At 39.9% G+C, this 24,955-nt stretch overlaps 6 protein-coding genes across 9 annotated transcripts in view; 3 read left to right on the top strand and 3 right to left on the bottom strand.

The window, feature by feature from the left end:
- The window catches only part of LOC120412813 (tyrosine-protein kinase Dnt), a 113,177-nt gene extending 111,006 nt beyond the window's left edge, over positions 1–2,171 (top strand). The window contains exons 2-6 of the mRNA XM_039573415.2: positions 342–708; positions 774–1,529; positions 1,598–1,817; positions 1,885–1,961; positions 2,031–2,171. Of these exons, the coding sequence (XP_039429349.1) occupies positions 342–708; positions 774–1,529; positions 1,598–1,817; positions 1,885–1,961; positions 2,031–2,142 (1,532 nt within the window). The 3' untranslated portion in view covers positions 2,143–2,171. The remainder of the gene's footprint in view (positions 1–341; positions 709–773; positions 1,530–1,597; positions 1,818–1,884; positions 1,962–2,030) is intronic.
- Positions 2,172–2,245: 74 nt separating this feature from the next.
- Positions 2,246–3,768, top strand: LOC128092831 (uncharacterized). The gene has a single exon (XM_052707673.1). It carries the CDS (start codon positions 2,257–2,259, stop codon positions 2,476–2,478), a length of 222 nt encoding a protein of 73 aa, XP_052563633.1. The 5' UTR covers positions 2,246–2,256; the 3' UTR covers positions 2,479–3,768.
- A 3,046-nt stretch (positions 3,769–6,814) lies between these two features.
- On the bottom strand, positions 6,815–8,203 carry LOC120412794 (zinc finger protein 30 homolog). The gene is made up of 3 exons (XM_052707793.1): positions 7,925–8,203; positions 7,810–7,863; positions 6,815–7,754 (listed from the first exon to the last, which is right to left on the bottom strand). The coding sequence occupies exons 1-3, from the start codon at positions 8,112–8,114 to the stop codon at positions 6,874–6,876; spliced, it is 1,125 nt and encodes a 374-aa protein (XP_052563753.1). The 5' UTR covers positions 8,115–8,203; the 3' UTR covers positions 6,815–6,873.
- Positions 8,204–8,378: 175 nt separating this feature from the next.
- On the top strand, positions 8,379–17,720 carry LOC120412814 (protein pigeon). 4 transcript variants are annotated; one of them, XM_039573418.2, is made up of 5 exons: positions 8,379–8,527; positions 8,608–8,760; positions 11,338–13,513; positions 13,576–14,000; positions 17,394–17,720. In XM_039573418.2, exons 2-5 carry the CDS (start codon positions 8,697–8,699, stop codon positions 17,543–17,545), a joined length of 2,817 nt encoding a protein of 938 aa, XP_039429352.1. In that variant the 5' UTR covers positions 8,379–8,527; positions 8,608–8,696; the 3' UTR covers positions 17,546–17,720. The 4 variants fall into 4 exon arrangements, with proteins under 4 accessions (XP_039429352.1, XP_039429350.1, XP_039429351.1 ...); XM_039573416.2 differs by lacking the exon at positions 17,394–17,720 and adding an exon at positions 16,743–17,314; XM_039573417.2 differs by lacking the exon at positions 17,394–17,720 and adding an exon at positions 16,761–17,314.
- On the bottom strand, positions 17,584–18,397 carry LOC120412816 (soma ferritin-like). The gene is made up of 2 exons (XM_039573420.2): positions 18,098–18,397; positions 17,584–18,035 (listed from the first exon to the last, which is right to left on the bottom strand). The coding sequence occupies exons 1-2, from the start codon at positions 18,354–18,356 to the stop codon at positions 17,656–17,658; spliced, it is 639 nt and encodes a 212-aa protein (XP_039429354.1). The 5' UTR covers positions 18,357–18,397; the 3' UTR covers positions 17,584–17,655.
- A 2,905-nt stretch (positions 18,398–21,302) lies between these two features.
- LOC120412836 (zinc finger protein 436-like) lies at positions 21,303–23,553 on the bottom strand. Its single transcript, XM_039573445.2, has 2 exons — positions 23,428–23,553; positions 21,303–23,335 (listed from the first exon to the last, which is right to left on the bottom strand). The coding sequence occupies exon 2, from the start codon at positions 23,270–23,272 to the stop codon at positions 21,452–21,454; it is 1,821 nt and encodes a 606-aa protein (XP_039429379.1). The 5' UTR covers positions 23,273–23,335; positions 23,428–23,553; the 3' UTR covers positions 21,303–21,451.
- Positions 23,554–24,955: the final 1,402 nt, after the last annotated feature.

Here is a 24,955-nt window from a genome sequence, read left to right on the forward strand (position 1 = left end):
TCTCGGCAGGGCAAAGGGAGGCAATTCGTATATGTAGCGAAAATTGAAAAGTCATAACCCCTTTCCTTCACTTTTATGCTCTCTCGTTAGCAATTTGAAGTCGTACCAACCACACCGCTTCTTCGGTTCCGAGCGATTCGAACAAGAAGAAGGAAATAAATATTGGGACTAAATGATGCGAAGCTGTGGTAAAACACTTACGAAGGCGTTCGACCAAATTGAAAAATCAATATGTGATCAATATTTCTCGTTCCAAGCCGAACGATGAGTTATGGATGGGGTCGTGAAAGGCCATGCGTCTCCTCCTGGGCTAACGGTTTTCTTCCAATCATTTCTTTCAGGTCTCTCCGCCGAGCTGTACTACGTGCGCGATGGCCAGGTCAACGAGTACGCGCTGCACTTTACGGTCCCCGTGCCGGCGACCGTCCAGGACATTTCGTTCACGTGGCAGGCCCTCAACGGGAAGCCGCTGCCGTACAAGATCAGCATCGTTACGTCCGACCCGCTGGTGCTGCCCAAGCCGGCGATGAACATCTCGCGGGCGGGCGAGATCCCGACGCAGATTGAAACGTTCTCGATTATGCTCAAGTGTGCGGGGCGAGAGGCGGCCGAAGTTGAGGTGACGATCACGATCGAGGTTACGCTGAACCGCGCGACGGGGAACGCGACGGAGCTGGTCTTCCGGAGGAAGAAGATATGTCTGGCGAGGTAGGGTTTTTTTGGGGCTTGAAGTCTCTCTGTAATGAAATTAATTGGTTTTGTATATTTTTCAGTGAACATCCGGACGCGAATCAACCCGATCCGTACCTGCTGGAGACGGTGACCCACACCCAGAACGGGTTGATCACACTGATCATTGGAGGAATCCTGGCGATCGCGCTGGTCTTGATCCTCATCTCGATCGCGTACTGCGCGCGAGGTCCAATGAAACGGAAGCCTCATCACGCGCAGCCAATTCGTACCTCGAGCTTCCAGCGACTTCAAACCCACCCTCCATCGGCACCTTCCTCGATCGTGTCCCCACCGTCGATCGCGCCCACGATCGCTACCCTGTCCCGCAACAAGATCTACGCCAACGCCGAGCCCGAGGAACTCCAGCGTCGCATCTCCGAACTGACCGTGCAGCGATGCCGCGTCCGGCTGTCCTCACTGCTCCAAGAAGGCACCTTCGGCCGTGTATACCGCGGATCGTACAACGACAGCCAGGAAGTGCTCGTCAAAACCGTCGGCCCGCACGCGTCCCAAATGCAAGTCTCCCTACTGCTCCAGGAAGGAATGAGTCTGTACGGCGCCCAACACCCCGGAATCCTCTCCGTGCTGGGAGTGTCCATCGAAGATCACACCGCACCTTTCCTTCTCTACCAAGCCCCGGACAACATGCGCAACCTGAAGATCTTCCTGCAGGAACCCGTCGCCCGCACCATGACCACCATCCAGATCGTCAAGATCCAGCTGCAGCTAGCGCAAGCCATCGGACATCTGCACAGCCACGGCGTCATCCACAAGGACATCGCCGCACGTAACTGCGTGTAAGTAACCTTAGCTCCCCAAAACCCCCTAACCCACCCATTCTAACATTGACCTTCCCCCCCGACAGAATCGACGACCAGCTGCGGGTCAAACTGGCGGACAACTCGCTCTCGCGGGATCTCTTCCCCGGCGATTACTACTGCCTGGGGGACAGCGAAAATCGCCCGATCAAGTGGCTCGCCCTGGAGGCGATCCAGTACAAGCAGTTCAGCGAAGCGTCGGACACGTGGGCGTTCGGTGTGCTGATGTGGGAGCTGTGCACGCTGGCGCGCCAGCCGTACGCGGAGGTGAGTTTTGGAATTTTTGAGATGCAGGTTGGAGCGGGAACTGAAATTTTCTTTTTGTGTTTTGCAGGTTGATCCGTTCGAGATGGAGCACTACCTGCGCGATGGATACCGATTATCGCAGCCGATCAACTGTCCAGATGAGCTGTGAGTATCTACTAGTCGTCTTACATTGGTAGACTCAATTCAAGAAACTAATTCTTTCGTCTGTTCCAGGTTCGCAATAATAGCCTACTGCTGGACGATGCTGCCGATGGAGCGGCCCTCGTTCGAGCGGCTCCAGATCTGCCTGCAGGACTTTTACGCCCAGCTGACGCGGTACGTCTAGGGTTTGCCGAACGCCGCTGCCAGCGTTAGTTCTGCTGTCGCGGTAGTTCCCCCAACCCCGCCGATTCCAACGCCCCCGAAGCTGCCTCCCCAACAGCAGCAGCAGCGGTTCTACATGCTTCCTACGCCGCGGGCCCTTTCGTTGAGCTTTAGCCTGCGGGTCAAGAACCGCCACAACGAGTTCGTGAGTGGTTCGAGAAAGTTCCACCAGAAGGGTGGCCACCACGACAGCAACGACAACCACATCTACGAGTGTCCGCCGGAGGTGGTTGCGACCCCGGTGGCGACCATCCTGGCCACGCAAACGCTGCCAGCGCCCGGGAAGGCGTACGCGTGACACAAGGCCAAGGGCGCCACCGTTGGGCGCGGTGGACCCCTGGCCACGATACGGGAGTCCCGGAAAAGCCGCGGCGAAAAGAGCGCCAAACATGCCCGGAATAGCACACAATCAAACAAGCAGAGTAACGGCGGCAACGCTTTTGTTATACACTGTAACGGCGCAGGTAACGGCCAATGATGCTTGTAGGAAGCCCGCGAATCTCACAAATTTAAACTTACACACACACACATAATTCGTGCCAAAAATAATTCTAGCAAACGTATTTAGGATAGACAGAAACACCTCGGATATCGATTAATCACAAAAGGCAAAACGCAATCTCTGTTAGCTGAAGTAGAACAAATTTTAGATGAAGGCATCCTCTATCATCGTAATCATTACTTAAACATCCTAAACTTACAAACAAAAAGCATCCACTCATATCCATTCCCGTGATTAGAAGATATCCTAGACTCGTTATGTGAAACTGTAAAAAATCGTTGTAAATATTTATTTCACTAAGCAGAAACTATTGCACGAAAAACGTCATTCGTCTACTTTAAAACAAAAAGAATCGTAACAAGAGCATTTAATAACGTATTTATTTGAATCATGTTATTCACTACAAAAAAAATCAAAACAACAAATCAACCTACTAAAACGCCCCTGTTGAAAGGCACTACTTAAATTTAAAATAACCCACTCAAAAACAGCAAATAGAACGCGCTCAATCTGCCAGCAAAAACTAGATATGCCTTGATTTTGCACCAATTTTCCCCCCACCATCAAACACCCTCACCCACACAGCCAATAAAACACTGCCGATTTGTAGACTGATATCATTTTCGCGAGACGCGTCAGGCGACGAACCCGATCGTTATGTTATATGTTGTAATATAGATTTTTCCTTCTTTGTACAGTAAGCTAGAGTGGTTTGAAACTCTTCAAGTTGCGTTTAAAAAGAGAAAGTTTTTTAAAATCCCCTTTTTGTACAATATTTGACGAAGTACGCAGCAGCAGCAGCAGAAACGAGAATGGTCTTTAAGCTTTGTTGATGAAGGTTTTGTAGAAAGAGATGAACATTATAGTATGGTAAATATCGGAACGCAATTGAAAAACTTCATGTGTGGCAAGAGTTAGAATGTAGGATGGACGTTGCAAGAAATAATGGAAATTGGATAACCGATAGCAAACGATGGTGGGCAAAAACAAAATATGTTGACGTATTTGTAGGGACTTATACAAGAGAAAGTGTAACATGCAAAACTAATCCATAAACGCAATAAAAAATTGTATATTTTAGAAAAATGGTTAAATTATTCAGTGATATCCGAACAATTCCTAGTCACATTTTTAAGGCCATCTCCACGGCTGAGGTTTGAACCATTTCTTTTCTTTCTTTCACCAAGTTAAATTTAAATTGAAAAACTCAAAATAAATAGTTTTTGGTTGGTTTTCACCCCTAGAAATGCTAACCTAAAGGTTATCCCTCCACAGTATTTAATTTCGAAAACCAAAGATTCCAAAATTTGAAAATTCATGCTTTTTAAAAAAATATTTCGTTTTAGTTTTTTTCTGTTTTTATATATTATTTTAATTTCTGGGAATTTTTTTAAAATTTTAATGCTATATTTATTTATTTATTTTTTTTTATTTTTGAATCACATATAAGTTTTGTTTTGTATTTAATTTTGTACTTTAGTTAAAAACACTATAACATTAAAATTAAAATTTTCAAAAAAATGGTTTTGTTTTTTTATAACTTCTTTTACATAATTTTTTCCAATGATTTGAATATTTAGAATTTGTTTCTTGTGTTTTTAGAGATTTTCATTTATTTTTTATTTTTTTTATAAATTTTGATTTTTTTTTATCAATTTTGATTCATTTAATTTTTTTTAGATGAATCAAAATTGATAAAAATAAAAATAAATTTTAATTTTTTGAATCTTTTGAATTAATTTTTTGTTTCTTTGTAATTTTTCAATTTTCTTAATTATTTTGTTTTTTTTTATTTTCTTTTATTTGTAAAATTGTTAAAATATATGAGCCCTTTTTACCCTTTTTGGGTTTAATCTCTCACCTCTAAGTTTACTTAGCCCGAATCTCAAATATCATATGGGTCATTCCATCTCAACTGTGCACGAAAAAGTGCAAATTTGAAAATTACCCTCTCCGATCCTGCTCAAATTTGGCTGGGCTGTTGATACTATCAAAACATGCAAGAATCCAGAATTTCATCCAAATCGGACCACCCCCTCCATTTTGTACCTCCCCAAAAAATCGACTTTTTGGCGATTTTGGAGCGAACCTCCTAGTTTCAAACGGCGATAGCTCAGGAACCACAAATCTTAGAAGGTCGGTCTTAGACTCAATTTTAAAGGAAATTGGACGTAGAATCCATTTCCGTGATCAAAATTTTGATTAATTTATTTGGTCTACCTGTATTGCGCAATTGAAAACTTCAAACGGCCGTATCTCAAAACACCCCAACTTATTTTTTTGATTTGATCTCACCATCGTATTCCCCGGACAATTTTACGTAAGAATCACTTATCGACAGAAATGAATATGTTTCGTTCCAGAGATATCGTATTTTAAAATTTTGTGTTTTCGAGATTATCTACATCAGCTTCATTCGCCGCATCTGCATCATGCGGGCTGATCAATAACTGCTACCTGGTATTCTTGTTGAGTTAGGATGACTACTGTCAACATCTACGCGCCCCCTGTCAGCGAGAGAAAAAATGTATACCTTTATTACATCTTCTTGGAGTTATTTTTTGTTTTTGTTATTTTGGCGCACTCATCGTCGCCGTCATTCGCGAACAAGCTTTACAACGGTAAACACGAAGAATAAAAGTTTCCTTTTGCGTTCTTTTTGAAAAACCACGTTTATTTCGTTCTCCGATTGATTTTGTGTTTTTCCGCGCGCTGTGCGAAGCGTTAATTCCCAAAGTTCTGGGAGATGATTAATTTAATTTTTATTTTTATAATTTTACGCAAATATTCATTCAAATAGCTAATACCTTGATCAATCTATTTTTGAGTAAGGAATATTTATTGAGTTATTTTGAATGCACCGTTTTTTTTACGTGTTGCTAACCGTTTTAGAGTACCTCCGAGGCCATGACTAGGGCCTTTGTCATGGGCGGTAGCAAAATAGTGCCATTCAGCAAAAAACCCAAAATCTGCTTTATGGTTTAATAAATTGATCATATTAAATCAATTTTTATTTGTGAGCCAGCTCCACTTGATTAAAAGATAATTTTGGTCAAGTTACATTTGAGCAATTCTCTACGAAATCGGTATTTTTTTCTTAAATTTTAATTTTTGTATTTTTTAATCCGACTGAACCTTTTTTGGTGCCTTCGGTATGCCCAAAGAAGCCATTTTGCGGCATTAGTTTGTCCATATAATTTTCCATACAAATTTGGCAGCTGGCCATACAAAAATGATGTATGAAAATTCAAAAATCTGTATCTTTTGAAGGAATTTTTTGATCGATTTGGTGTCTTCGGCAAAGTTTTAGGCATGGATATGAGCTACACTGAAAAAAAATTAAAAAGAAAATCTTTGAGTGAGTTATGAATTTTTGAATCAAAACTGATTTTTTTTTCAAAAGATCGAAAAATTGCTCGCAAAAATTTTTCAACTTCATTTTTCGATGTAAAATCAAATTTGCAATCAAAAAGTACTTTAGTGAAATTTTGATAAAGTGCACCGTTTTCAAGTTAAATCCATTTTTAGATGACTTTTTTGAAAATAGTCGCAATTTTTTATTTTTTTAAATTAGTGCACATGTTTGCCCACCTTTGGAAAAATAGTTTTGAAAAGCTGAGAAAATTTTCTATATTTAGCATTTTTGAACTTTGTTGATACAACCCTTAGTTGCTAAGATATTGCCATGCAATGGTTTAAAAACAGGAAAATTGATGTTTTCTAAGTCCCACCCAAACAACACACCATTTTCTAATGTCGATATCTCAGCAACTAATGGTCCGATTTTCAATGTTAAAATATGAAACATTCGTGAAATTTTCCGATCTTTTCGAAAAAAATATTTTCAAAAATTTTAAACCAAGACTAACATTTTAAAAGGGCGTAATATTGAATGTTTGGCCTTTTTGGTTTTTAGGAAAATTTTGGAACAATGGATTTTTTATATTTGTATTTTTGAATTTCTTAAATTGCAATTTTCGATTTTTTCTAATTTTTGAATAGTTAGTGTGATGGTGATGGTTTACACATTTGTTAGTTCTTCAAACTCTTCAAAGTTGTTCTCTTGAACACATGAGACTTTTAAAAATTCAAAAAATCGTTAAAATATTGAAATTTCGGAGTGAAAATTAAACAAAAACCATTTTATGATGTTCTAAGACGTTAAACCGTTTATCAACTACATTTAGATCTCTACTGATGACTCGCCAAATGCTTCAGGAAATCAGACTTCGACTCACAGTTACGCCCGCACACTGGACATCGTATGTTATCCCCCAGATGCGTCCCCTGATGCACTCGAACCGACTCCTCAGTGCCAAACACGTTCCCACAAAGGTAGCACTCGTAGCATGTCTTACCGTCACTGTCGAACGGAATCCCGTCCGGTTTCCGGTTGCGCAAACTCCTCAACTCCTTCACCGTATGCGACCGGAGGTGCTTGCTCAGATCTGCGCAAAACCCAAACTGACTCTCGCACAATCGACAGCGGAACGGTGCGTTCGCGCAATCTCCGTGAAACTTCCGGTAATGCACCTGCATCCTACTAACCGGAATCAGCCGGTCACACTCCACGCATCGCTTGTTCGGTTGCACCTCCTCTTCACCTACCACGTCCATCTCATCCGAGTCCGAGTCGTACTCCCGGCCGGCGATGGCCTGCGTCAAAAGCTCCAGCTGCTCGCGACGTTCCGCTTTGTCGTCCGGTTCCTGGTGGGGATCGCACTTGTGCAGGCGCAGCTCCTTGATCGTTTCGTAGCACGACTGGCACGTGCCACACTGGAAAGGTTTCAGCTTGCCACCGACGCAGCTTTTGGCGTGCGTTCCGTAATCGACCACCCGAAGGATCGCGTTGCAACGCGTGCAAACCCGCTTGGCGCGGCTGTCCGACGGTTGCGGGATCGGCTGGTAGCGGATCGTGATGGTGTGGGCGTCCGGGTCGTGTGAGTAGTTGATTGACGCCGGGTCGGCGCATTGCTGGAGGATTTCATCGAGTTCGTGAATTTTGGGAGAAATCGTAGGGGTTGGTCGAGGAACTTTTGCGGGGGGTGCGTTATTATCCTCGGTTCGAGATTCTGGAATAATTCTACATTATAAATTTGATACATGAAATGAAAAGGAGGAAATTACCCAAATTTTGTGACGGAACGGCCGTTGGAAGCAGCAATTTCCCCTTTGAAACTCCTAAAAGAAAGATTTTAAAAAACTTTTTTTTAGCTCATTAGAAATGAAGTTGTTGCCTAACCATCACAGCCTTTGGTATAATCCTGTTCCGTGAAGTGATCCGAGCAAACTCTGGCGAAAGGAGTCGGCGGGCCATTCAGACCAACGGCCTTGCGCCATTTCTCCGACTGATTTCGGTCTCGGGGGAAAACGTGGAAAATGGCGGTCGAGCTGGAGTTCTTTCGCTTTCTGCAGGCACAACAAACGCTCATCGTTCGATTTATTATTTTTTTTATTTAAAAAAAATATTTAATATTGATTTTAAAAAGCCGGATTCACAAACTCGAAGACTTGAAAATTAAACATTAAAAAAAAAATTGAGCGCGAACATGAATCAAAACAAATTTCCCCTTCAGGAAAGTCGCGTACCGAACGCAACGGCATCTGGCAACCTTGCCGCACTGATAAGAACGAACCGCGAGCGTGACGTTTCTCTCCCTCTCTCGCGGTTGCCAGCTTTGTTTACGTTCTCAAATTCTTCAACATTACGCGTATCAAAAGTTTGCTGTTTGTGCGTCCGCTTGTGATTGAGGAGGAAAAAAGTAGATTTTTTGTGTAAAAATGCGATTAAATTAATGGGATTGTTTGTTCTTCGGTGCGATTAGCTGTTAAAGAGAAGAGTTAGGTAAAATTAACCTGACAATGCTTTGAAGTTCAGCAAAATACCATAATACTCTGTTTGCTTTCGAATTATCGATTTTTCAGACTGGACCAGATTTCCCTTGGGGAAAAAAGGTGTGGCGGAATTTTAGGGACTGCTTTCCACATAGAAAGAAACCGGTGCGTTCTGCAGGATGTTGAAGCAAGAAAATCTAGCGGCCAACTTTTGCGGCCTGCTGGCCGTCAGTGGGTGCAAAGGTTTGTTGAGTTTCTATCACCGTTCAAATTTACTGTTAAATGGGGTTACATTGAAATTTAGATAATATTTATTGTTAAATCTGGAGCAACATTAAATATCTTTGTATACTCGTGACCTGCGACAACGAAGTGGGCTGCGAAGTGAAACGGCGGATTAGTGCTGTACACAGGGCTTTTTACGGTCTTTGTAGCCAGCTAAGGTCCCGCAGCCTAAGGACGTCTACAAAAATTACGCTGTACAGGACCTTCATACTCCCTGTTGCTCTTTACGGTCACGAATCGTGAACGCTAATGGAGGCTGACCGAATAGCAGTTGCAGGGTTGTTACGGACGGCGCGGATCGCGCGGATGGCGCGTTTCGCGCGGATAGCGCGGATTTGGCGCGGATTTGCTGACTAATTTTGTTCAGGCGCGGATTTCGCGCGGATGGCAATTTAGTTAAATAAAAAGATAAATAAATAAAATTACTTTCAAGTTAATAAGAAGAATATTATCAAGAATTACGAGAATTTGTTTTTTTTCCATTGAGTGCAATTTCTATTTCTTATTAATAGTTTTTTTTCTGAAAATGTTTATTTGTATTTTCTTAATACGAACCGTCGAAAAATTAAGATGAAGATTATGTAGAGATTATTTTTTAAATGTATGGTTGAGAATTTCTTAAATAAAATTATTACTACACTTAACTCATTTCTTAATATATCCGGCTCTGAATAGGTAATTTCTTTTGAGTTTTTAGTAATGGTTTTTTTAGCCTTATTTATTTTCATTTTAAAGTGGATATATTCAATTTGCCTTTGAATTTTGGATGGGATTTACCCGTAGAATTTTTTTTTTCTAAATTTAAACATTCTTGGCGAAAAAGAAAAGATCAGAACATTCAAAAATTAATGTTCCATCATTCAAAATTAAATTTTCAAAAATTCGAAACTTTTTTTTATATTTTAATAGTTTTTTTAATCAAAATTATTAAAATTCAGCTTAAATTTTTTTCGAATTTCTAAATTCAGAATTTTAAAAATCTGAAATTCAAAACTCAAAAAAACTAAAAAATCGAAAATTCAAAATTTAATGAAAAATTCAAAATTAAAAAAAATTAAAATAAAAAAAAATCTAAATAAAAAAAATTGAAAACAAAAAAAAAATAAATTTAAAACAATTTTGCAAACAAAAAAAAATAAATTTAAAACAATTTTGAAAACAAAAAAATATTAAATTTAAAACAATTTTGCAAACAAAAAAACGGAAATCTCAAAAATCTCAAATAAAATTGTCTTAAATTCTTAAATTCTTAAATTCTTAAATTCTTAAATTATTAAATTCTTAAATTCTTAAATTCTTAAATTCTTAAATTCTTAAATTCTTAAATTCTTAAATTCTTAAATTCTTAAATTCTTAAATTCTTAAATTCTTAAATTCTTAAATTCTTAAATTCTTAAATTCTTAAATTCTTAAATTCTTAAATTCTTAAATTCTTAAATTCTTAAATTCTTAAATTCTTAAATTCTTAAATTCTTAAATTCTTAAGTTCTTAAATTCTTAAATTCTTAAATTCTTAAATTCTTAAATTCTTAAATTCTTAAATTCTTAAATTCTTAAATTCTTAAATTCTTAAATTCTTAAATTCTTAAATTCTTAAATTCTTAAATTCTTAAATTTTTAGAAGAAAATATTTCAAATATTTTAAATGCAATTTGTTTCGGAATGAAATTTCAGTGAGGAATTTGAAATACAATCTGTATTAAAATTCATAGATTTTGAATTTTTAGAATTTTTAAATCTAAAATTTAATTATATGAAATTTTAGATTTTGAGCTTATATTTTTGAAGTAAAATTTCATTTATTAGATTTTTTAATTTTGTTTATATTGGTTTATAATTTTCTATTTTGTTTATATTGGTCAAAGTTATTGTAGTGTCCCTCTGATTTGCAAAAAGACTTTTTTTTGTGACACTTTTCTTGACGTCTCTTGAGGTATTTTTTAAAAGGATTTTTTGATTTCATTCCTTCAAACATAAAACGAGTTTCATTTTTCTATCAAATACTTTCTGTATTAGTTTTTTTCTTTGGAAATAACATTTCTTGAATGTTGGTCGCGATTTTTTTTATATGGCGCGGATTTCGCGCGGATTGAGGTTTCGGTCGGCGCGGATTTGGCGCGGATTTTTTTTCGACTTTCCCGTAACAACCCTGCAGTTGGGGTCTTCGAACGGAGAATCCTGCGTTCAATCGTCGACGACAAGCTAGTAGGAGACCGGTGGCGAATGAACTTCGAATTGTTTCAAGCATGTTGTAGCTGATATCGTAAAAGTCATCAAGCACGACAGGTTGAAGTGGGCTGGACATGTAGCCAGAATATCGGACGAGCGGGCGGCTAAAACGATATTTAGCAGCGAACCTGGACGGAGTCATCGGCTTCGCGGAAGGCCTCGTACGCGTTGGCTGTGTGCAGTCGACGCCTTTCCGTTCAAATGTTGCTCCAGAAAAGTAAAATTTCGAAAATTGACTAACATTTCCAGAACTGCTCGACGTAGTTTTATAAAATTTAATGTTTATTCAAAAAAATACCTTTTCAGAAGTCGCCATCGAATGGCGCATCCTGGGCAAGGAGCAGGATGGATCTCTCCTTACGAGCTGGGTTTCTTTCAACGCGAAGAACCGGGCGGAACAGCGCAGCAACATTGGAATTTACACGCCGATGCTGAAAACGCTGCAGACGGTGTTCCGCTTCCCAACGAAGGAGAACGTCATCCAGGCGTCGGTCAATTTGACTAAAACGTTGCTGCTGTTCACGACGAAGGAGTTGCGCCAGGAGGAATCCGGCCGAAAGACGGACATTTACCGGACGTTTTTGGTCGAGATTAAGGAGGGCGTCGAGGTGGAACCGTTTCTGTTGATGGAGGTCGATCGGAACCACCAGATGATGGCGCAGTTTCTGTGGCGCAATTTGGCGACGTTTGAAAAGAGTAATCAGGACAAGTTTCTCGTGATGATTCACCACGAGCAGGTGCTGCTGTACACGGTGACGCTGAAAAAGGTTGGCGTGGAGGGTGAGGACGAGGAGGATGTGCTGGGGAGTTGCTCGAAGTTGAACATTTCCGACCCGGGCGCGTGGTACTGGGACAAGGACTGCTTGAAGAGCGAAACCATTACGAAGGGCTTCGTGTGGGCCCAGTGGGACCCGTCCGTGCAAGCTCTCTACTACATTCACATGAAACCAGCGCCGAAGATGCTGTTTGAAAAGGACGACGGTTCCACCGAACGTAAGATGAATCCCACGCTGTCGGCGTTTCAATTCCATGACGATCTGCGCACCGAAACTGTGCTCAACATTCCGCTGAATCTGCCAAACATTCCCACCTCGAGCTCGGGAACCGAAGACATTTACGAGGACGATGCGGTTCCGCTGCGCATTCACGACTCTTCGCTGAACCTGATCATCGTGAGCGATCCGGTTGGAATGCTGTACGTGTGCCATTACTATCTGTACCAACCCATTAAGCAATCGGACGAGGAAGCGTCCACTTCCCAGAGAATTTGTGACGTTCACTTTGCGTATTCGGTGACAATTCTGCACCACGGCTGTGTCATTCACTGCGTCATTCCGGGCATTCCGTGGGACAAGGCCAAAACCATGAAGCCGACATTTACGCAGCACGGTGATCATCACATGTTGGTGTTCCAGGCGGATCTGTTTATGCACCTGCTGGACGTCGGAGTGTCGCACGAACCGTGCTGTCACATTGTATGTCCGCCGTTCACCCGACAACCGGTAACCCATCTGGTGCCGTGCTTTGCCACAAACAATATCTGCTACGACTCGGCCACGCTCGATCTCATCTCGATCACCATTCCCAAGAGTCACCTGATCGAGGCGTTCCGTAACGACACTTCCGTTGACAATCGCCTTGCCATCGTGCACTACTTCTTGGCCCATTCCAGCGGAGACATTGTGGAGATCTTTTCCGAACTGCTCGGAATCATCATGGAACGACCACTGCATCTTGACACGGTTCCTCTGCTGAAGGAAGCTCTCATCTCCGGTTCGTACGCCTCCTCCAAGAAAGGACTCTCGCAGGATCAACTCGCCCTGTACCGACTGCTTCCACTGACCACGTGCAACACCTCCAAACCAATCCAGGCGAAAGTGTCCGACCTGACCGTCGGTCTCTCCCACGAAACTCTCTACAACACGTCGATGATGCTCCTCTCACCACAGCAGCGCCTCTCGCCCTACCGCAAGGACATCTGGACCCAGCTGTGGGAACGCCTCAACGACAACAAAGAACGCGCCCGCTTCGCCCAGGAACAGGTCATCGAAAAGCTCATGTACTCGCTCACGTGCTACCAACCGGAAGCGCTGTCCCGCTGCTCGACCCCAATGTCCCCGGCCAACCCAATCGTCAACGTCGCCGCCGAATTCGCTGCGGCCAGCTCGCGCCGAACCATGCAGAACGATCTGCCCTTTCTCGAGACGGAAGAGTGCACCGCCAGCAAGCAGGAACTGGTGCTGAACGTAAACCTGCGCGAGCTCAGCATGCACCTGGTGAAGCACAGCGTCAAAGAGGTCAGCGGATTCCGCTGGCTCAAAAACGCCTTCTACGACAGCAATCCAGCGCCGTCGCACGTGCACGCCGTGGCCACACGCTACGTTGCGGCCCAACTCGAGCAGTCGCGCGCCCTTTGCGTCCTGATCTGCAAAACCGCCGGCCTAGACTTGGCGCTCGAGAACGAGCGTGGATTCGCGCTGGTGTAAGTCAACTCAACACTTCTAATCTCAATCAATAATTACAACAAACCCCTTAATCCCACAGCGACCAACTAACCAGCGCCCAGCAGCTCAAGCTGTTCACCCTGCTCGAGCGCTACTGCCTGGCCACGGAATCGCTCGCCTTCCCCTTCCCCCTGGGGTTCTCGTCCTTTTTCACCTACCTCGGCTATCGGGCGCTGTCGTTCGACAACTTTATGCAGTACTCCGAGCATCACGTGTTCGAGCTGCAAATCGACGTCGTGAAGGTCATCATCGCCGACATTGACGACTCCACAGAGGGCATTCAGCGCAAGCTCAGTCTGCTGATGATGCTGCCGCGGACGCGCGCTCGGAGGTTGTTGAACAGCTGGAACCATCCGGTTAGTACGATGCTGAAAGGACGCGAGCACGCGCTCAACATCCTGTCCGGGAATTCGGTGCATCTGCGCGGGTACTCGCAGATGAAGAAGCGCGAGTACAAACCGAAAGGTATGGAAATGTGGTTGTTTCGTTGTTTGTTGGTGTTTTGCAATGTTTCTGTGATAATTGTGCTGTGTTTATGTTTTTGTGATCATTTTTGTGCCGATTTATACAAACATATTTTTTGTGGAATTTCTGTTGTTTTTGTTGCATGCCGAAATCATTATCTTTCTTTTGGACTTAAAACAGGGAAATAATCTATAAAACCATATGCCTTAAAAATTTCATAGCAATATTTTTTGGAAAGTATTAAAAATACAAACTATTTTGTAAAAATATGCTGCAGTAAAATTACTAATTTTATATATTTATTTACATTTTATAGTGTTTTTGATATTTTATTAAATAGCATCGTTTTCAAGTTACACTCATTTTTACATATTTTTTTCAAAAGTATTCGTTTTTTTTTCATATAATTAAACAATACACTCAAACCCCGATGGTTTGACACCAACTGTTGTCAAACGAACGGGGTCACTTTTAAGTTTGACACCCCTTTTACACGGAGTTCACACACACTACCAAACGTTTGTTTTGATACTGTGCGTGAGCGCCGTGTAAAAAGTGTCAGTTCGTCACTTTTTAGTTTGACTTTTACCAACCAACGGGGTACAAACAAAAAAAAAATCAAACGAAAAAGTGACCATTCACCGGGGGTTGAGTGTACTCCAAATATGTTTTTAGGCATTGTTGATCCAGGAGTTTCAACAATCAAAAATTATTTTAAAAAAAAGTTGAATTACTATTATTTGTTTAGCTTTGTTACCTTAAAGTGGAAAAAAGATACTTAATCAAAAATTCACAAGAAAAAAATAGATAACCGTGGTGATAATTGGACTCAAAAACTTTGAAAATATTACCAACAGTCAAACATTGAAATTTCATAAATTGGAACAAAAATCAAAGTTCTTCAATTTACCAAAAAATAAATTTTGTGAATTTCACAAGTTCCAAAATGTCTAAATAATTCAAAATTAAAAAACTCAGATTTAGAAAAAATAAGAATTTCGAATGTTTTAAAAAAATTATCAACATTAAAAACTTATAAACATTAAAATTATATAAATTTGCTAAATGTCAAAGATCTAAATTATTTGGAAATTTCATAAACTTAAAATTACATTTTAAAAATCATATATTTCACCAAAAATATTTTTTAATATTAATTTTATCCATATTTTTAGAATCTATTTTTAATTATTTTTTTAGATTTCAAACCTTTTCAAAAATTACAAAAAACTTCAGAAAATAAAAATTCTAATTTAAAAAAATAGAGTTGAATTCAACAGATTTTAAAAACTTTAAAAACTTAAAATGATTAATGATTCCAAAATCAAAAATTTTCTTTTGAATGATTTTAATTCCTAAAATCATTTAGAATCTTACAAATTTCCAAAAAATCATTAATGTTAGAAGATTTAAAAAATAACTTTTTATAATTTTTTGAAATTTATATTTTTTTCGAAAATTTTTAACTTGTTATTTTAAAAATATATTCTCTCAAATTTTTTGATTTAAAACTTTTAAAACCTTAAAAAAAATTTGAACGGTGTAAAAATTTAACAATGTTCGGAATTTTAAAACTTAAAAATTAAATTTGAATCTTTTTTTAATAATTAATAAATTTATAAAATTTATTTATGTCCTAGATTTTTTAAATCCTCGCCAATTAATATTTAAAAAAAATACTTTTTTTAATTTTCAGAGTTAAAAATTAAATGCCTAAAATGTTATGAAACCTTTATTTTATTAAATTTTCAAATTTATAAAAATCTTGAATTTATTCAAAATTTTTGGTTTAAAAAAAGCTAAAATATTTAAAGCTTTTCAATTTCTAAAAAAAAAAAAATTCTGATTTTTTTCAATAATGCTGGAAAAGGGACCACCCCTAAACCCCGTAAATGATTTAAGGTCCTGTCTAAACATTTTTTACAAATCCAAAGTGCACGTATTACTAAGGAACAAAGCCGAGTCCTCGAAAGTTGAGCTTTTCAGCACTATTTTAAAAAAATACATTCTCTTAAAATTGATTATTTTTTATCTTAATGATTTTAAAACCTTAAAATTTTTAAAAAATATTTTTTAAAATTAACTTTACAATAAAATTTGACACCTTTTTTTATTATTAAGAAATTTATAAAATGTATGATCTTGTCTTAGATTTTGGAAATCGTCGCTTTTTGATGTTTAATAAAAAAATCAAATTTTCATATTTACATATTTGAAAAACATTATTTAAAAAAAATAGTTTTTGAGATGTCTGAATTTTGAAAAATTAGATTGCTTGAAATTTTATGAAATCTTTAATATTGTAATTTTTTCAAATTAATGAAATTTGTTAATTTATTTGAAATAATTCAGATTTTTGAAAAAAAAATTTGAAGTTTAAAAAATTTCTTAATTTTTTTAAAACTTCTGACTTTTTTATAACGGTGTAGGTAAACATTTTAAATGTTTGAACTTTTAGAACTTTAAAATAAAATTTGAAACCTTTTTTTTCATTATTTAGAAATTTATAAAATTTATGATATTGTCTTAGATTTTCGAAATCGTCGCTTTTTGATATTTAAAAAAAATCATTTTTTCAAATTTTCCTATTTTAAAAACATTATTTTCAAAAAAAAAGTTTTTGAGATGTCTGAAATTTTGAAAAAAAAATAAAAGAACTTGAATTCTGTCCTGGTTTTGGTAATCAAACTTTCTAATAATTCGAGAGAAGGTCATTGCTAACACGTGCGTCTCATCATTCAGAACCGCTCTCCATTCTAGCTTTTATGTGTATTTTATGTCTCATGCCGTGGCGATCCCGGTCCGTCTACCAGGCGTGTCCAATTTCGGTGCGGCCAAGCCGCCATCCGCTGTGCCAGTGCACCCACGCCGAGCTCGCTGGGATCCACCTGGAGGAGGAAGGTGCCGATGCTACTGTAAATCGAAGCAGTAGCAGCAACTTTTCCTTCTTTTCCGCAACCACGGTTCAGGTCGAGTCGGAATCGTCGCCACCATCGCCGTGCGTCCTGTTCGACAGACCCAAGTGGACGTGCAAACCGCGGAAAAGCCGTTGGACGCGAGGACTGTTGTGTTTGCTTTTGGTTATCGTTTACGTTGTTCTGGCTGTTGCAGTTGTTGCACTTGTGGTTTACTTCTTTTTAGAGTATAATTTTATTCCAATTGTTCAACGGAGTTCCGGGTTCATCAGGATGGCACTCCAGCACACGGAAGATTAGTGAGTGTAGTGCACTGCATGAGCTTCTGCGCGTATTTTTATTCAGTTGCGTGTGCTTTTCATAGGTTCTTCAAATTTCATTTGTATAAATTGCATGCCAAATACACCTAAATTATTGATGCTTTTGTTACTTTAAAAACAAATCGATTTGTTTGATTCGTCCAATCCTACCCACGTAGATCTCGGAGAGCAGATGAGTGCCGTGCAGAAGCTGCAGGAACCGCTGGACTGCTTTCTGGACTTGTTAACCGCCAAGGCGAGTCTCAACGAGCTCGATTTTAATCTACTTATCGAAACTACGCTCAGCTCGGTCGAAAATTTCGAGTTGTAAGTCAACGCCAAATATTTTAAACTTCGGGACAAGTGCAATGTGTTTTAACCCAGAATCTATTTCCCAATAAAGGTAATCACGTGTTTTAAGTAGCAAAAAAAAAACTCCGTTTAGGCTTTAAATTTGTGCTCCAACTCCCGGTTCAACAGGTACACCCCGTTCGGGGTCTTCTCCAGGGTTCTCCACCTGGCGATCAACAGATTAACCTCGCGAATCGACTCGATTTGCTCGTTGAGAAACTCCGTAACGATAAATTCGGTCGTAACGACGTCGTTGTGCTTCTCGGCCAAACGGTACAGCGCGGACAGTGACTCCGAAACGCAGTTCTCCAAGCGGACCGTCTCGTTCAGCGTTGTCCCGATGTTGGCCCAGCTGCACGTGGCCGGCTTCTTGATCGTGTTCAGCTCGACAGCTCCGTTTCGCTTCAGCAGGTACTTGGCGAGTGCGTCCGCGTGGGACTGCTCTTCCTGGGACATGCTGCGGTAGAGTCCTGAAGAAGACAGTGTGTTACAACTCATGCAAACTCCCCACAAAAAGATACCCAAATCTCACCGGAAAACCCCATCAAACCGACGCCGGAACGGGCGAAAAAATAGCTCATCGAAAGGTAGGTGTGGCTGGCGAACAGTTCCGAGTTGATTTGCTCGTTGATGGCACCCTGCACGAGGGCGTTGATTTGCGGTGCGGCCAGGTTCTCCGATTTGCTTCCGTCGGGCTGTGCCGGGTCTTCCGGTGGGCAGATGACCCGACCGGAAGCGAACAATCTGCGGGCCGGTAGGGTGGACAAGGGCAGTCGGCGTAGGACGAACATTGTTTGACGTGTTTGAAGCGAGACAAGGGTTGCTGTGATTTGAGTACAAATTTTGCATCGTTTTTTTAACCGAGCAAGATCATTAAATTGTATTACATTACGGTTACGGACGGCGCGGATCACGCAGATGTGACGTGGATTTGCTGGCTAATTTTGCTCAGGCGCGGATTTCGCGCGGATGGCAATTTTGATACATAACATAATTTAGTGAGATAGGGACCATCCATAAACCACGTGGACACTTTTTTTGAAATCTCAATCCCCCCCCCCCCCCCTTCCATCGTGGACAATTTCCATACAAAATAAATCTTTTTTGTATGGAGCGTGGACAAACAGCCAATCGGGATGGAAAAACGATCAAAACATTCAAAAATGAATGCAAAGTTTAAAATATAAAAAAAAAATAAAAAAAATATATTTTAAAGTTTTTTTAATTAAAAAAATATAAATACCTGAATTTTAAATGTTCAAAAATTTTTATAAAAAATTATAAAAAGTAAACTCAAAGCTAATCATAGGAATTAAAAAATTTCAAAATTCATGAATTTACAAATTTTAAAACACGAAATTTAAAAATGTAATGAATTTAAAATGTGAGGAGGCCCCAACAATCAAGAGAACAAAAAAAATAAATTCTAAAATTCTTGATTTCTTAAATTCTTAAATTCTTATATTCTTATATTCTTAAATTCTTCAATTCTTCTTTGGAACATTCATAAATTCTTCTTTGGAACATTCATAAATTCTTAAATTCCTAAATTATTAAAATTCTAAAATTCTTATATTCTAAAAAAAAAACAAAATTCTTAAATTTTCAATTTCTTAAATTCAGAAATTTATTTTTTTAATTTTCTAAATTTTTCAACTCTCAAATTCTGAAATACTCATTCAAACAATAAAAACCGCTGATTTCTTAAATTTTTGAATGATACAATTTTTGACACCCCCTGGGCTTTGTCATAATGAGTGTCATAGGTTTGATGCTTGTTTGGCAAAGAGTATGATTTGATTCGATGTGGAATTAAAATCGAAGTGTTCAGTATATTGCTGAAGCTTCCATTTTTACACATGGACACCACTTCATGCTGCGAGAACCCACTTTAGCGCAGCCTCAGGGCTTAATCGATGGCCGGTAAGCTGTCATCGAGACAAGGAGGTTCTCCGATAGTGGAAATATCACATTTGTACAATGAACATATGTGATTTTTCCCTATCTTAATGTGGGTGTCAGGTTAGGATGCGGGTTTTTTTAAATTTAGTTTTTGTAGAATTTAGGATTTTAACTATAAATATCAACTTTTAATACTTTGCCTTTAGTTATTTAGGGACAAAATTAGTAACAGTGAATTTAGTAATTCTATCAGAATCAGTGATTTTCATCATTTCATCAAGTAGCATAAAAACCATTATGATTTGTCAAAATTTCCGTAGAGTCTCGGTCAATCAATAGTGAAATGATATCGGACTAAGTTCGTTGATCTGTTGAACTAACGGTTGTCGGATTATGATTGTATCGACCATTGTTGCGAATCGAGGATCTACTGGAATTCTGACGATCAAATGGTCGTCTCTATTTCAATTCACGACTTGTAAAATATGAACTGCTAATCTATTTTTTTTAAAGAAGCCAGACAGGTTTTAAAAGAAACGTTCTAGATTTTTTGGCTGTTAATTAAAATGTCGGGTATTTGAGATAAGAGTAGTTTTCGGATAGGTTACTTTAAATCTTGTATTCAATTCAAGTTAGCTAGTTATCCGCAAATGAATATTTGGACTTATATGAATAATTGAAGTTTTGGACTTATGAATAACACACAACTGTGCATTTATTCTAGAGTCAGATCCATACAGCGTCAGTGTTTATTTGGTCGAAGTGTACTAATTCATTGGCAGATCTGATTCTAGTTGTAATGTACGACAAGACTACTGACGGACGTGACAGGACGAGGGCCCAGTTTAGAGGTTTCGACATCAACGATGTGCGGCTGGAACACCCTCCAAAAAAAAAAAAAAAAAAAAAAATAATGATACAATTTTTGACACCATATTAGACTACAGAAAATCTGATAACTTTGGAACGAGAAGAGAAATTTGGAGAAGAAAATAATACAAATTTTGTGTTTCAATTTTTCTGAGTGACACTTTGGCGAGGATCATTGAATACGAACTGTATTAAAATTTTCAAATTTCTAAATTTATGATTTTTTTAATGTTATGATTTTTTGAATCTGTTTTAGTTTTTGAATTTGATTTTTTTTTAGTTTTTATATCAATTTTTTTAAATGTTTAAATTTTTATTTTAGGATTTATTTTTTTGCCACAATTATTTTTATCCTCTGGTTTACTTCATCCCAGCAAAAATAAAATTATTCATTTTCGGGCCCTAGCCACATAGCTTAGTGGTAACGCTTCCGCCTATTAAGCGGTAGATCGGGGTTCAAATCCCGGCTCGGACCAACACAACTGGGGATCGTTTCTCTTCTGGATTCGATTGCTTAGTAAAGGGAAGGTAGTGCATCGTCACAAGCTGGACATTATCAACGACACCTTAGGAAGGCGAGCTATGAAATGTTAACATTACCCTAAACATGTTAACATTAGTTGAGTGAAAAACTGCCACTGAATCCGCTTCATAAATGCCGGCCCCGATACTCTTCAAGGGTGTTCCCCTCAGGAACTGGGAAAGATTTACTTTTTATATAATTTTCAGTGTTTCAAGATTCTACGTTCTGAGATCCAGCCTCACGAGGCTATTCTGGATGTAAAATTATATTCTATATTATATTGAATACCACATTATTTAACCATAAACCGAGTTTAATTTTTGTTCTCAAATACTTTCCTTTTTTTATTGAAAAAATAAATTGTTATGAAATTATCTTGTATGTTTGTCACGAAATTATTTTTCTTACAGGGTTAGAGGGATTTCGCGCGGATTGGGTTTTGGGACCTCGCTGATCCGGCGCGATTTTTTTTCGACTTCTCCGTAACAACCCTGGATTAAATAAAAGGTTGTAATTTTTACTTACAGTTTATTTAAAAAGGTCTTAACTAAAACTTTGCACTTTATAACGCTTTCTTGTACCCTCCCTCCATCACGTCTCCATCTTCACCTTGTGCACATCCAGCACGTGCTCCTCGAGCACCGCCTTCGCCCGGAACGAGGCCCCGCACAGCTCGCACACAAAGGGTCTATCGGTGTGCACGATAAAGTGCGCCACCACGGTCCGTTTCGCGGAGAAGCCCCTCCGGCAGAGGGTGCACTCGTACACGCGAGCGTTTCCCACCTGGTAGTGTTCAACGGGATTTTTTACCGAGATCCGTTCCTCGTCCGAGTGGGTGTGCACGTGATCGGCGAGTTGCGGTTTCTGGTAGAATCCTTGCCCGCAGATGGGACAGTTGTACGGGTGCTTTCCGGGGTGGGAGGTTTGGTAGTGCTTCGGGAGTTCGTCCTCGTCGCTGAAGACTTGCTCGCAGTCGTAGCACTTGCGCTGCTTGTTCTGCGCGTTGATGTGGTTCTGGATGTGGCGGTGGGCTGTTCGTTGCACTTTGAAGGTCTTTTTGCACACGGTGCAGGGGAAGTTGCGCTCGTTGGCATGCGTCGCGATGTGTTCCTTGATGTTCTTCTTGGACATCCACCGTTCGCACTGCGGACATTGGACCTTTTCGTAGACAGTTCCGAACTTTGGCCGTGGTTCGTTGCACTGACTTGTGTAGTGTTTGCCACCGCAGGTTATGCAGGTAAGCGAGAGTTCTTTGAGGTGAAACTCTTGGTGCTGCGTTTCGGCCCGGGGCGAGGAGAACAACCGGAAGCACATCCGGCACTCGTTGATGGTCGCGTTGTCCTCCTGAAAGGTTCGCCACAGCGACTGCATGATAAAGGACTTGGCCGTGTCGGCGTCGTGGCCACTTTTGATGTGTTCGTTTAGGTGCGCCAACAGGTAGAACGTCTTGGCGCACACGAAACAGTTGTACAGCGGCCGACCGTGCGCTTCCAAGCAGTGCAAGTTGTAAACGTTTATCTTGGTGTCGAATGACTCTTTGCAGAACTCACATTTTCGTCGTGCCACTATTGGCTTTGAACCGCCCTTCACAGTCGGTGATCTGTAAACTTTTTTATGCTTCTTCGACTCATCCTTCAACTCGAATATCCTGCTATGTGTCTTTAAATGGGCATACAGTTTTTCATTCTCGTCAAATGTAGCCGAGCAATCGCCAAACTTGCATTGCAACTGAGAACATCTCGCATCTCCCGTGTGTTCCTTCTTCAAATGACTCTGAAGTTCCTGGTACTCCGCAAACCGTTTATCACAAGCCACAAACTGGCACTTGAACCGCTCCTCGTCCTTCACCTTCTCCTCTCCCTTCTCACTTCCCTCCGCCAGTTCCGATCTCGTCTCATCCTGCAAATACTCCACGAAATACTCCGAAACGGCGCTCTCCTCCTCAAACTGATCCACCTCAAACTCAATCACCTCCTCGTCCGTCTCAATCGGTTCCTCCTCCACGAGATCCTGCAGATCGGCCTCCACCTCCTCAAATCCAACCTCCTCCCCAGCTTCCTCTTCCTCAGTCTCCTCAAACACAATCATCTCGTCATCGCCATCATCCCCGAGGCCCTGATCCAGCGCCAATATCTCCTCCGGTGGACATTCCTCGATGATTTCGTCCGCATCGTCACCCTCGCCGTAGCAAACCAGCACCTGCTGCAGATCCGGCTGGTGGACAACGGTTATCGCTCCCGGCACCACCGTGCACCTGTCCAGAACGTCGACCAGCCGGGAGATGACGTCGTAGTAGCGGGCGACATTCAGCAGCATGCGGCATTCGCTGCTAGCGGAAGGGGCGTTGCTGCCTCCGGTGGAGGCGGCGGCAGCAGACGCCGGGGGTTCCGGGAAAGCCGTTGAGGACATCATGCTTTGGTGAGCGGATCGTTTGAGTTATGGTGTCATTGTTTATTAGTTGAAATGTTGGCGGTCCTGAAGAATAATTATTTTAATTAGATCATGACTCAAGCAAAAATCATAAATTAAATTAGTTTTATTCTGTTCAACTTTGAATCGAATCTTACCTGAATCCTTATTATTAAATAAAAATTTTATTGACAAAATTTTAATTTGTTTAGAAGGTTTAAAACAAAACAAACTTTCATGGTTGTCAACATTCGATCCCTTCAGAAACTTATAAGAAAGAGCAGAGGATACACCACTGACGAACTGACGTGCCACCCCGAATCCAAACTTGACCACACTTTCCTATCTTCCTTCTCACTCACCCTCAGCGATCAGCGATTGTCAAACAGACGATTTGACAGATGCGCAGCTGCACTTGCTGAGAAACTTTCAGGAACAACAAATGAAAATGGGTAAAAACATATTGAAGCCTGAAAACTTTTGCAAATTCTGAACAAAACTATGAATATTTTGCTAATCTTGCATTATTTAAGGTGAAATGAGGCAAGAAATTTCGTTAAACTTCCAAATTAGGCTATCTTTTAGACTTTTTGTAACATTTCCATTCCAACTCTTATCCGCCATTTACACATGTTGTTCCAGAATTCTTCACAGCAAGAAAACAGCTGATGTGACAAAACGTCAAACTCGAATTCTGACAATCGTCGAAGAAGAGAACATTAGAAAGAAAAAGAAGCAGTGTGCGGTCAAAAATGATCGACCAATTTGTTCCTGGTGGCACGTCAGTTCGTCAGTGATTACACTCTCATTACAAATAACCCATATTAAAGTTTTACCAATACTTTTTGGTTTACTCACTCAAAACTTCTTGCAAATATTGATGTAAAACCAAATCTAAAGTTTTTTTTTTAAGTCCTATAACAGTTCAGTAACAACTTTTCAAAAGGGCGAAACCCTCAGATGTAAACAAACTGAGTTTTCATCAGAATCATGTAAAGCGAACAAAACTGTTTATAAAACCCCTCCAACATCTCAAAATTCCGAAACTGCGTAGTTTTACAAGCAAAAAACAAAAGGGCTAAACTATAATGTCAATCAAAACAAACCAAATTGAGTATCCGCTTTTGTGTTTTTACCCATCCACGAGGGGCGAATGTAGTGTTTTCTGCAAGTTCCGACGTATATTCAAAAACACTAAATTTTCGTTATAATTTAGTGAATTTTAATCTGAAAATCCTCAAAATTTATCAATCAAAATCAAGATCAAAATCAATTTTGTTTATCACTCAGGTCGCAAATATCACTGTTTTATCACTGACTGTAACATTTCACAATGATAAAATAGTTTTTTAACCACTTTCTTCCATTAAACCCCAAAACATTTACAAAACACAAAAGGGCGAATCGGTTGTTTACTTCTGCTTTGTGCCGTAATCTGACGGGCGATACCGTTGTTTTGGTTGGGTGGGTGGCGAGTACGGTGGGGCGAAAATTAAAGCACGCGATTCAAAAGAGCGTAATTTCTGTTTTCTCAATTTTTAATAGCAATAATATCTTACTAAATGAATTTCTAATTGCTCTGTATTATTGCTATTTTCTTTTACGTTTTGACAAAATTGATGGTTTGCATGCATTTTTGTGGAAATAGGAATTGATCGAAAATGCAAAATTTTGAATGTTGATTTT

This window comes from Culex pipiens, chromosome 2 (assembly GCF_016801865.2).
Source record: "Culex pipiens pallens isolate TS chromosome 2, TS_CPP_V2, whole genome shotgun sequence".
In the NCBI taxonomy this organism is placed as follows: Eukaryota; Metazoa; Arthropoda; class Insecta; order Diptera; family Culicidae; genus Culex; species Culex pipiens.